Here is a 12,310-nt window from a genome sequence, read left to right as displayed (position 1 = left end):
ATATTTCGTTTTGTTTTTTTTTAAATTGGTCCGATATGGCTCTTTAAAAATTTTGGGTTGCCGACCCCTGCCTTAACCCGAAGTTCAGAATTTTTGACATTAGGCTTAATCTTCAAGTTAGCGGGGGCTCCGGAGTGGCTAAGCTAGCACGTGTAAATGGTGGTTGAAATAAACTTCATCGACTAATTAAACCTCCGCTAACTCGAGGATTAAGCCTTATGTGAAAAAATCTGATGTTCCTCTTTAAATTCAATTATCGGAAAGTCAATTACATGCAATGACATTTTTCTGTTGTCATTCTTATGTTGAGGCGACAGGTAGAAAAATTGGTAAAAAGTAACTGATAAATTACTTTAAAAGTAACTGAGTTACTTTGATTACAAAGTAACAAGTAACTAGCTTACATTTTTGAGGCGTTATCAGTAATCATTCATTTAATTTTTCAAGTCATCTGGGACAACACTAGTTATTTTAGTGAGGATCGACAACTGCTGCTTATAGAAGGCGGCCTATGTGCATTTTTTTTCCCTCTCCCAGGGGTGCGCAATATGAATCTTTCAAAGCATCACATCACTTCCGATGATGTCGTCGTATCTGACACCATCCGCTCACGTCAAGCAGAAAAGCTCCCCTCTTTGGATTGTCAAACCCTCAGATCATGTTCTCAGAAATTTAACCACAATGAAAATTTGGTCACTTTTTGAGAAACTATGAGTCTTTTGACTGATATTTCAAGATCTCGTGAAATGTACATGTCTCTCAAAAGCACCGATTGTGTCTATGTTGATGTAATTTGCTGTGTTTTGCAGGAGAGCTGTACATCGGTGGCGTGATCAAGAACATGTACAGTAATCTGCCCAAACTGATCGCATCCCGGGATGGGTACCAGGGCTGTCTGGCCTCTGTGGATTTGAATGGGAGACTCCCTGACATGATTGCAGATGCCCTCCACAGGGTGGGCCAGGTGGACCGAGGCTGCGATGGTAAGTGGGTTGCCTTTACATAAGTTAAGAGTTAGCATGCGTGATTTAATTTGTTTGAAATCACCGCCCCAACCTTATTCATCATTATTTAATCCAAGCCAATGTTTTTCCCTGCCCGAGCCGTATCCCCCAAGCTTGGCATCACTGTGCACTTGTGTGGATGTTATTTACTGATATCCACCAGTAGCCACGCCCATGCTCTCACAACCCCCGGGCAGCCTTTGGAGTCTAAGCCCCTGTCATCTGTAAATCCTCTCTATTGCGCCATAAAACCTGCATGAGCGAAGAATCTCTCAGTGTAGCTAATCTCAGCGATGCCCCCACCCTCCTCGCCGCTTGCCTCATTAATCTTGCATTTCCTGCGTGTTTACCTCTGCTTTTGCACATACTTTCTCCGCCGCAGCCTCCAGCCTCCAGCCGCATGCGCCTGTAGAGTCAGGCCAGTTAAATCTTGGATATATCACTTTTTCTTTTCTTTTTTTTTTTGGGGGGGGGGCTATATTGCCCCTCACTCATCTCTTTTACCCTTTCACTGAATCTCAAATGCCTACTGAATGGCAAAGAACTAGGCTAGATTTCCTCAAGGGCCGCATTGACCTACTCTGGGTCACTAGGGGACCAAGGCCTAAGTGTAGCCTCCTGAAAAATGACTATATATTTTGCAAATATTATAAATATCTTAATTTTGACACCTGACAATAAGATGCCACCCACTAAATCTGACACGAAAAGATTTGTTCATAGATACGTCACACTGGAGTATAAACCTCAGCTTTCCTCAGTGTATTATGGGATATTTACACCAAAAGGTCAGAAACGGTAAACCTTTATTTGACAGTGGCATCATACGACTGTCATAAGACCAAATGAACTACCATGAAGCTTTGAACCAATTGGCTGCAAAGCTTCATTGCTTCAAGACGCTTCATTTGGCCATCACTGCTCCTTTGGAGGAAGATAGTCAACGTCTGCTACCAACTGCTGTCAACACTGTTATTGTCCAACATGCCTCCTAGCATGCATTGCAGCGCTCCAGATCGAAATAACGATCAAAATTCATGTTCTGTACTAAATATTTCTTCAGTTACTGTTCCAGTTGTTTCATTAATTGCTAGTTATGGTATTTGGTAACACTTTATTTGACAGTGGAGCCATATGGCTGTCATAAGACCATCATAAGTATGACATGACACTGTCTTGAGCATTAATGAATGCTTATGACGGATGTTATTTAGTGTCATCAGCAGGGGTGAAAGTGGATAGGATTGAAGTAGGCGTGAAGGTCGCCACGGAGCCAGAAATTTTATTTATTTTTCATTCAAAAATTGTGTATTTTTTTCAATGATTTGCTAAATAAAAGTTAACAAAAACAGAAATAACCCCAATCTCCATCTTCTAATTTTTATTTTCCCTCATTTCCTCACATAGTAAATGCCAAATCTCAATTTTAACTACTTAAGAACATTGGATATATATATATATATATATATATATATATTAAAATTGAAATAAATGTACACATTAAATTTTTTCTTTTAATAATAAAGATATAAGTAACGTACATTCAGGAAAATAAGTACAAATGACTTATATTATGCAGAGTGAAATTGAATATATTTTGAAGATCGCGCACTAACTTTTTTTTAAATCATAAGGAAATGAATAAGTAGCATAACGTAAATGAACAAATAGTCCAAAAAGTCCAAACTGCACATTGACAGCTAAGATGTTCCAAACCACCCCATCAGCATTCCGGCCCTGAATGTTATACCGGAACTGCGTTCTGGCCCTGATTCTTATACCGGAACTGCGTTCCTGACCGTTCTGGCCCACTTTCACCCCTGGTCATCGGGCATATGATCTCACTTTTGAATGGATGTAAAAGATCCGAGCTGGACATAGTGATAAAATTTACCGGATGACACTTTCATTCATGCCCATGAGAGTGTCATGTCATAAATAAGACAATTTTATGACAGTCTTATGACGCCACTGTCAAATAAAGTGCTACCTGTAAATCCAAATACAGTGACCTCCATAATTATTGGCACCCCTGGTTAAGATGTGTTTTTTAGCTTCTAATATATTTTTTTAATTCAAATAATATGGGACCTTAATGGAAAAAAAGAAAATCCAACCTTCAATACAAGTGCATTTATTCAGTGGGGAAAAAATACCACATAAAGAAATAATTATTTGACATCAAATAATGTGTGTCACAATTATTAGCACCCCTGGTGTTAATACTTTGTACAACCCCATTTTGCCAACAAAACAAGGTCAGGGGACTGAGATGGCCATGGGAGGAGCTTGATTTTGTGTCCGGTGAACCATTTCTGTGTAGATTTAGCCATATGTTTAGGGTCGTTGTCTTGCTGAAAGACCCGGTGACCACCCATCTTCAGCTTTCGGGCAGAGGGCAACAGATTTTAATTTAAAATGTCCTGGTATTTCAATGCATTCATGATGCCATGCACCCTAACAAGGTTCCCAGGGCCTTTGGAAACGACCACAGCATCACTGACCCACCCCCATACTTCACAGTGGGTATGAGGTGCTTTTCAGCATGCGCATCTTTCGTGGCACGCCAGACCCACTTAGAGTGTTTGTTGCCAAAAACCTCAATCTTGGTCTCATCTGACCAAAGCACACGCTCCCAGTTGAAGCCTGGGACTGTAACTCAACAAATAAACCACACTGGACTATAAACCACAGGATTAAAAATGAGGGGAAAATGTATCGGTAATTGATTTGGCCCACTTAAAATGAAAAAGACCAAAATCTTGTTGTGTATTATGTGTACTATGTTATATATGAGTGTCCTGCTTAAACCATAGGAAGAGTCCTGCTTTGGCCTGGGTAAGGTCCAGTTGTGGCATGGGTAAGGTAATAAATATAATGAAAATATAATGAATAACCACAATGGGAGTACACTATACAGTGTATCACAAAAGTGAGTACACCCCTCACATTTCTGCAGATATTTAAGTATATCTTTTCATGGGACAACACTGACAAAATGACACTTTGACACAATGAAAAGAGTCTGTGTGTATCTTATATAATAGTTAATTTATTTTCCCCTCAAAATATAGCCATTAATATCTAAACCCCTGGCAACAAAAGTGAGTACACCCCATAGAAACTACATCCCTAAATGTCCAAATTGAGTACTGCTTGTCGTTTTCCCTCCAAAATGTCATGTGACTCGTTAGTGATACTAGGTCCAGGTGTGCATGGGTAGCAGGTGTGTTCAAATTTCTAGTGCAGCTCTCACACTCTCTCATACTGGTCACTGAAAGTTCCAACATGGCACCACATGGCAAAGAACTCTCTGAGGATCTTAAAAGACGTATTGTTGCGCTACATGAAGATGACCAAGGCTACAAGAAGATTGCCAACAACTAAAACTGAGCTGCAGCACAGTGGCTAAGATCATCCAGCGTTTTAAAAGAGCCGGGTCCACTCAGAACAGGCCTGGGGTTGGTCGTACAAAGAAGCTGAGCGCACGTGCTGAGCCTCACATCCAAATACGTTCTTTGAAAGATCGTCGCTGGAGTGCTGTCAGCATTGCTGCTGAGATTGAAGAGGTGGGGGGTGGGGTGGGGGGGTCAGCCTGTTAGTGCTGAGACCAATCGTTGCACTCTACATCAATTTGGTGTGCATGGCTTTCACCCTAGGACAGTGCTTCTCAATTATTTTCTGTTACGCCCCCCCCAAGGAAGACGAAAATGTTTCGCGCCCCCCCAAACTCTGCCGCCACTGTAAATAGTATCATTTGTCTATAATATTACTATTATAAGTACGCCTCTGCCTCACATTGTATCCTTTTTTTTCTATTAGGGAAAATAACAGAGATCAAATTATAAAGTATAACTTTATTAACATTGTTTCGCTTGTAACAGAAAAGACTTAACGCGCATCAATTTGCCTGAATTAAAAAAAAAAAAAAAAAAGTTACTACCAATCTGTAAAAATACACTCAAGGTACATTTTTGACCATTTGATACTGAAAAATAAAATCAGTAAATAATAACAAATTCAAATTGATTAGAAACATTAACTCATGAGGACAATATGCCAAAAAAAATTTGACCGAAAAAAAAAAACTGAATAGAAGAAGAAAAAAAGACTGTCTTAGGACAGAAGGACAGTTTTTATTTTCGCTGCTCCCAGTATCACCTCCAGTTTGCAATGATGTGGGGTTATATTGCACTGAGCATGCTAACAGTGCTCACTGGTTTACTGATATAACACTGACAAAGCGGGACGATTGTTGGCAATATTCGGCACTTTTTCGCTGAAAAACAACCAAGCGGCTTATCAATGAGATTGGGGTCTAATGTCTTTAAGTGGCGTCTTAATTGATTTGGCTTCCGGCTGTCCGCTATAATCACTTTTAGAGACAGTAAACAGTGGTCTTTCCTCGTCTACCACTGTATTAAATGTCAAAGCCAAAAGGCAAACGGCTCGAAAAAAGCGCATTCTCGGCAGCCGAGGGAGAACCGTAGGTGAGGGCGGTCGTCTAGACGATCCCAAGCCGAAAATGGCACTTCTCGGGCGGACACGTGAGACCCGGAGAAGACCGTGGGTCGCTGCGTGAGTCCGGCCGGGAAACGGCTTTCGAAAACGGCGCACAGCTCTCCAGCTCTTCATGAGTCTCTTCCGTGTGCTCTCGCTTACTTCAAAAATACTGCGCGCACTTAGAAAATGAGAGCGGCACTCAGACAAAGATTAATTTGTTTGGTTCTGATGGTCTCAAGCATGTGTGGAGGCAACCAGGTGAGGAGTACAAAGATAAGTGTGTCATGCCTACAGTCAAGCATGGTGGTGGGAATGTCATGGTCTGGGGCTGCATGAGTGCTGAAGGTGTTGGAGAGTTACATTCCATTTAGGGAAATATGCACTCCAACATGTACTGTGAAATACTGCAGCAGAGCATGATCCCCTCCCTCCAGAAACTGGGTCGCAGGGCAGTGTTCCAGCATGACAATGACCCCAAACGCACCTCCAAGATGACCACTGTTTTACTGATTGAAGAGGCTGAGGGTAAAGGTGATGGACTGGCCAAACATGTCTCCGGACTTGAACCCAATAGAACATCTTTGGGGGATCCTCAAGCGGAAGGTGAAGGTACGCAAAGTCTCAAATATCCGGCAGCTCTGCAACGTCGTCATGGAGGAGTGGAAGAGCATTCCAGTGGCAACCTGTGAAGCTCTGGTCAACTCCAAACCCAGGAGAGTAAGGCAGTTCTGGGTAATAGTGGTAGCCACACAAAATATTTACAGTTGACATGTTGTATGTTAATACTGACAATTTTTACTAAGGGGTGTACTCACTTTTGTTGCCAAGGGTTTAAATATTAATGGCTATATTTTGAGTTATTTTGAGGGGAAAATATCGTATAGGCTTCACACTGACTACTTTTCATTGTGTCAAAGTGTCATTTTGTCAGTGTTGTCCCATGAAAAGATATTTTTGACTATCTGCAGAAATGCGAGGGGTGTACTCACTTTTGTGATACACTGTATCAAACTTCCACATTAAAACTGTTCAGACAATAAGGAAACTCAAGATTACTATTCTCCATGTCTAAGCAGCTACACTGCAAAAACACAACAAATTAAATTCCCTCGTTATCAGTGTAAATAGATAATAATAAATAACATAATAATAATGTAGCGTGAGCAAAGTTTGGGAGCACAATGCTGTTTCATCAGCACGGGAGTCAAGCTCGCTTTTCTCCACTAAAGGGAGCGTCACGTTGCTGTATCGAACGCACCAATAGGAGCGTCGCTGTGACACATCAAAGTGGCGGCGACAATTGTCCTAGTCGCGTTGCCGTATTGAACGCACAAATTGGAGCGTTGCGCTGACAGATGGCTGTGGTGCTGACAGACAGTAGTCCTATTGATGCTACAATACGTTTCTGTTGAATTTTGTTTTGTGCGCCGCATAGATTTTCTTGTGCGCTGACTATGTGCAACTACGCGCGCAGCTTAGACCGAACATTGATTACTAGTCACGCTGTTTATTTTGTTGTGGGATTTTGATTTATTGACCTGCCATTATTCGTGAATTGGATGGAAGTTTGTTCTTTTGTGTACACGAGGCATGAACTGTTCCTCCCTGTCTGGTGAGCGCCACAAAATAGCAGGTGGTAAAGTTACTCGGTCAGTTTATTGATTCGTAGCGGTAAAACCAGGCAGTCTACGGCCCACTCAGATGTGAAATGTTATAAAAATGTTATAAAACGTTCGGGAGGTGTATCATGAGTTTTTTTTTAACCCAAGTATTTTTCTTTCCAAAGCAATTTGGCGCCCTGTCCAATACAGGGTGCCCTAGGCAACTGCCTAGCTTGTCTGAGCTCTGGCCTGACACAATGAAGCACTCACCTCACTTTTTTTGGAGGGTGCTTTTTCACCCGAAACCTGTTGTCATACATAGAGTGGGGCAAATAAGTATTTAGACAACCCCTAAATGTGCAAGTTCTCCCACTTGAAAATATTAGAGAGGCCTGTAATTGTCAATATGGGTAAAGTTCAACCATGAGAGACAGAATATGGAGAAAAAAAACAGAAAATCACATTGTTTGATTTTTAAAGATTTTATTTGCAAATCATGGTGGAAAATCAGTATTTTGGTCAATACCAAAAGTTCATCTCAATACTTTGTTATGTACCATTTGTTGACAATAACAGAGGCCAAACGTTTTCTGTAACTCTTCACAAGCTTTTCACACACTGTTGCTGGTATTTTGGCCCATTCCTCCATGCAGATCTCCTCTAGAGCAGTGATGTTTTGGGCTGTCGTTGGGCAACACGGACTTTCAACTCCCTCCACAGATTTTCTATGGGGTTGACATCTGGAGACTGGCTAGGCCACTCCAGGACCTTGAAATGCTTCTTACGAAGCCACTCCTTTGTTGCCCTGGCTGTGTGTTTTGGATCATTGTCATTGCTGAAAGACCCAGCCACGTCTCATCTTCAATGCCCTTGCTGATGGAAGGAGATTTTCACTCAAAATCTCTCGATACATGGCCCCATTCATTCTTTCCTTTACACAGATCAGTCGTCCTGGTCCCTTTGCAGAAAAACAGCCCCAAAGCATGATGTTTCCACACTCATGCTTCACAGTGGGTATGGTGTTCTTCGGCTGTAATTCAGTATTCTTTCTCTTCCGAACACGAGAACCTGTTTCTACCAAAAATTTCTGTTTGGTTTCATCTGACCATAACACATTCTCCCAGTCCTCTTCTGGATCATCCAAATGCTCTCTAGCGAACCGCAGACGGGCCTGGACTTGTACGGGCTTCAGCAGGGGGACACGTTTGGCAGTGCAAGATTTGAGTCCCTGGCGGCACATTGTGTTACTGATAGTAGCCTTTGTTACTGTGGTCCCAGTTCTGTGTAGGTCATTCACTAGATCCCCCCCTGTGTGGTTCTGGGATTTTTCCTCACTGTTCTTGTTATCATTTTGACGCCACGGGGTGAGATCTTGCATGGAGCTCCAGCTCGAGGGAGAATATCAGTGGTCTTGTATGTCTTTCATTTTCTTATAATTGCTCCCACAGTTGATTTCTTTACACCAAGCAATTTACCTGTTGCAGATTCAGTCTTCCCAGCCTGGTGCAGGTCGACAATTTTGTCTCTGGTGTCCTTTGACAGCTCTTTGGTCTTGGCCATAGTGGAGTTTCAAGTGTGACTGACTGAAGTTGTGGACAGGTGTCTTTGATACCGATAATGAGTTAAAACAGGTTTCATTAATACAGGTACCGAGTGGAGCCTCATTATACTTCGTTATACTCATTGACAGCCAGAAATCTTCCTTATTTGTAGGTGACCAAATACTTATTTCCCACTCTAATTTGGAAATAAATTCTTTAAAAATCAAACAATGTGATTTTCTTTTTCGTTTTCCACATTCTGTCTCTCATGGTTGAGGTTTACCCATGTTGACAATGACAGGCCTCTCTAATCTTTTCAGGTAGGAGAGCTTGCACAATTGGTGGTTGACTAAATACTTAATTTGCCCCACTGTACTTAGTACCTACAGGTAGACAAGTTAAAAATTGCATTAGAGCATAAGCAACTAACAAGATTGAGTGGCCTTTGGGAAGAATCTAGATCTGTCTTAGGAGTGAGTCTAGCTCAGGCTACCTGGCATCTTGATAAGAATAACAGTCAGAGCTCTACGGTGAGATGTTACATTGTCTTGTAGATCCCTTTTTCACTGCTTGCCCCTCCTCAGTTTTTTTTTCTGTACATAATCATTCATAAATAATGACAAAATATTTAATTACCTTCCATTCTTTTAGCAGAGTACCGGGTAATTAGCCTGCTCTAACAGCAACACACTGAAAACATAAACATGTTGCATATGCTAAGTATCTAATATAAACATCACCTGCATTATATATAGATGTATTCATTTTATACAAGTTTTTTTTTTTTGAAGAACGACCATGCTGTTGCAAGCTAATTATTCATATTTTGAACAGTGTTATATCCTGCGGCTTTCACAACAATCGGAACAAGCGGCGGTGTAGCTGCTATTTTTAGAGCTGAACGTTCACGTTGGGCAACGAGTTTGCCGAGGAAAAAAATGAGCAAAATGGTGATGAAAATGAGAAGAAGCCTTAAAAACATAACTGACGAATGTATTTGTCAATTGTGGTGAATCCGTTTCTTTCTCACTCTCTCTTCAAGGACCAAGTACCACCTGTACGGAGGACTCTTGCTACCATCAAGGGGTTTGTCTCCAGCAGTGGGAGGGCTTCACCTGCGACTGCACCATGACGTCCTATGGAGGCTCATTTTGTAATGACCGTGAGTAACGCAGTTTTTCATGTTAATGTGCAGGGAATGCGTGGTGCCTTGAGATACAAGCTCAATTCACTTCATGTTTAAGCTCTTAGCTTAAAACACTGAATGCACACAAATGCAACAAGCAAATCCCCTGACTATTTGAATGTGTAGAATAGCCCCCCTTTTATTTTACATGGTAAAACATATACAAATTAAATATAATGTAAGGAAGCTTTACTGCCTTACAAATATTTGTTACTGTTTCTTGTATGGCAGTTTAATACACTCGAAGCTTTTCAACTACACTTTGGCTCGGTTCAAACCGCAGGTCTTAATGCACAAATCTGATTTTTTCGTGTTTTTCCTGGCTCAAGTGAGGCATTAACTTGACAGTCTGAACGGGACAGGTTGCACAAAGGTGGACTATTTCAAATACGATTTTGGTCACTTTCGTTTAATGTTAAAATCCTTTCTGGGCTACATTTTTCCAGAATGTGGCTGTGGTCTGAACTGTCAAGCCTCCCAAATCGGAATTTATGCAGCAATTACGTCAGCAAAGAGCGAGTGGCACAGAGGACAGCAGCGATGGAGCTGTACATTAGCGTTAGCGACTAGCTTGAATCGGCTTTTTGGCAAAAGGCGGGCTTGACAACAGTGTGTTGTGGCATCTTTTTCCCATGTGGCAAAATGGATTTTGCCATGTGGCTTTTTTTTGGCAGGTGGCCAAATGGATTTTGCCATTTGGCAGTTTTTTTGCCATGTGGCAGAATAGATTTTGCCATGTGGCATTTTTTCTTTGCCATGTGGAATTTTTTTTTTTTTTTGCCATGTGGCATTTTTTTTTCCATATGGCAAAATGGATTTTGGCATGTGGCCTTTTTTTGCCATGTGGCATGCCAAATGCCTTTTTTTTTGCCATATAAAGCCGAAATAAATGTCAGTATACCGTGTATACGTCTATATATTACAAGACACGAATGTTAAAAGTTGAAAATTCTTGTCCAACTTGGCATTGTCAATACGGCCATATGGCAAAATGGATTTTGGCATGTGGCATTTTTTTGCAATGTGGCAAAAAAACTGCCACATGCCAAATGCCATTTTTTGCCATGTGGCAAAAAAACTGCCACATGCCAAAATCCATTTTGGCATATGGCAAAATCCATTTAGCCACCTGGCAAAAAAATGCCACATGCCAAAATCCATTTTGCTGGTGGCAAAATGGATTTTGGCATGTGGCATTTTTTGCCACCAGCAAAATGGATTTTGGCATGTGGCATTTTTTTGCCAGGTGGCTAAATGGATTTTGCCAGATGGCATTTCTTTTTTCCATATGGCAAAATGGATTTTGGCATGTGGCAATTATTTTTGCCATGTGGCAAAAAAAGTGCCACATGGCGTTTGGCATGTGGCACTTTTTTTGCCACATGCCAAATGCCATGTGGCAAAAAAATGCCACATGCCAAAATCCATTTTGGCATGTAGCATTTTTTTGCCAGGTGGCTAAATGGATTTTGGCATATGGCATTTCTTTTTTCCATATGGCAAAATGGATTTTGGCATGTGGCAATTGATTTTTTGCTATGTGGCAAAATGGACTGTGGCATTGGGGCATTTTTTCTTTGCCATGTTGCATTTTTTGCCATGTGGCAAAAAAATGCACATGCCAAATGCCACGTGGCAAAAAAATGCCAGCATTTTTTTCTTTGCCATAAGGCATTTTTTGCCATGTGGCAAAAAAAATGCCACACGCCAAATGCCATTTGGCAAAAAGATTCTGCATGCCAAAATCCATTTTGCCGCATGGCATTTTTTCTTTGCCAGTGGCATTTTTTTTTTTTTTTTTTAAGGCAAATTCCACTTTTGGTTCTCGCTGTCTCTCAAAAAGATATAACAAAAAAAATCTATTAATACCTGCGGTATCAACCTAGCCTTAGTAATTTTCAACAGCAAAAATTTTCAACAGCAAAAATAGAATACTGTTAGATTTTCTGCCTCCATATTGTGCCGCACCATGTTTTTAAATATCCATCATCTGAAATGAAAAACTTAACACTTTCGCTCTCCTGACTACAATTTTTACATGCATGTGCCATCACTGCTCATTGTAATCTCTCACTTCGCGAAATGTGAAATAGCTCATATTTTTACGCTGGAGCACGTCTTTCCCCTCCTTGTGGAATGGTCTCATCTTTAGAGTCTTTGGTGTCCTTTCCGCCATCTTGGATCCCTCAGAACCATATTTCATCCACTTAACCCCAAATGCAGCGGGGTTAATCCATCACCTTGTTCTCTTTATACCCTTTCTTCTTCTCGGCCTTCTTTACTTCACCCGCCAAACAGCTGGCCTTTTCTCCTTGGCGTCAGCTGACTCATGACAAACCGTCTGAGCCAGCCAGCTCCCTCGAATTCGTCCTCTAGAAACCAAGGTAAGGTATTTAACGTGCAAGTGCAAATCAGATGGTTCAGAATATTTTGACACTCAGTCATATGCCATTTGTTGTATGTGAAACACATATT

The 12,310-nt window shown here is 41.2% G+C and overlaps 1 protein-coding gene across 3 annotated transcripts in view; it reads left to right on the top strand.

Annotated features, from left to right (window-relative positions):
- Positions 1-12,310, top strand: part of LOC130928636 (neurexin-2-like) — a 774,303-nt gene that overhangs the window by 498,777 nt on the left and 263,216 nt on the right. For all 3 annotated transcript variants that reach the window (XM_057855357.1, XM_057855358.1, XM_057855361.1), the window contains 2 exons: positions 810-983; positions 9,692-9,811. In XM_057855357.1, the coding sequence (XP_057711340.1) occupies positions 810-983; positions 9,692-9,811 (294 nt within the window). The remainder of the gene's footprint in view (positions 1-809; positions 984-9,691; positions 9,812-12,310) is intronic.

This window comes from Corythoichthys intestinalis, chromosome 13, assembly GCF_030265065.1.
Source record: "Corythoichthys intestinalis isolate RoL2023-P3 chromosome 13, ASM3026506v1, whole genome shotgun sequence".
In the NCBI taxonomy this organism is placed as follows: Eukaryota; Metazoa; Chordata; class Actinopteri; order Syngnathiformes; family Syngnathidae; genus Corythoichthys; species Corythoichthys intestinalis.
The sequence above is the reverse complement of the archived record's forward strand: the minus strand, read 5'-3'. Positions and strand labels throughout refer to the sequence as shown.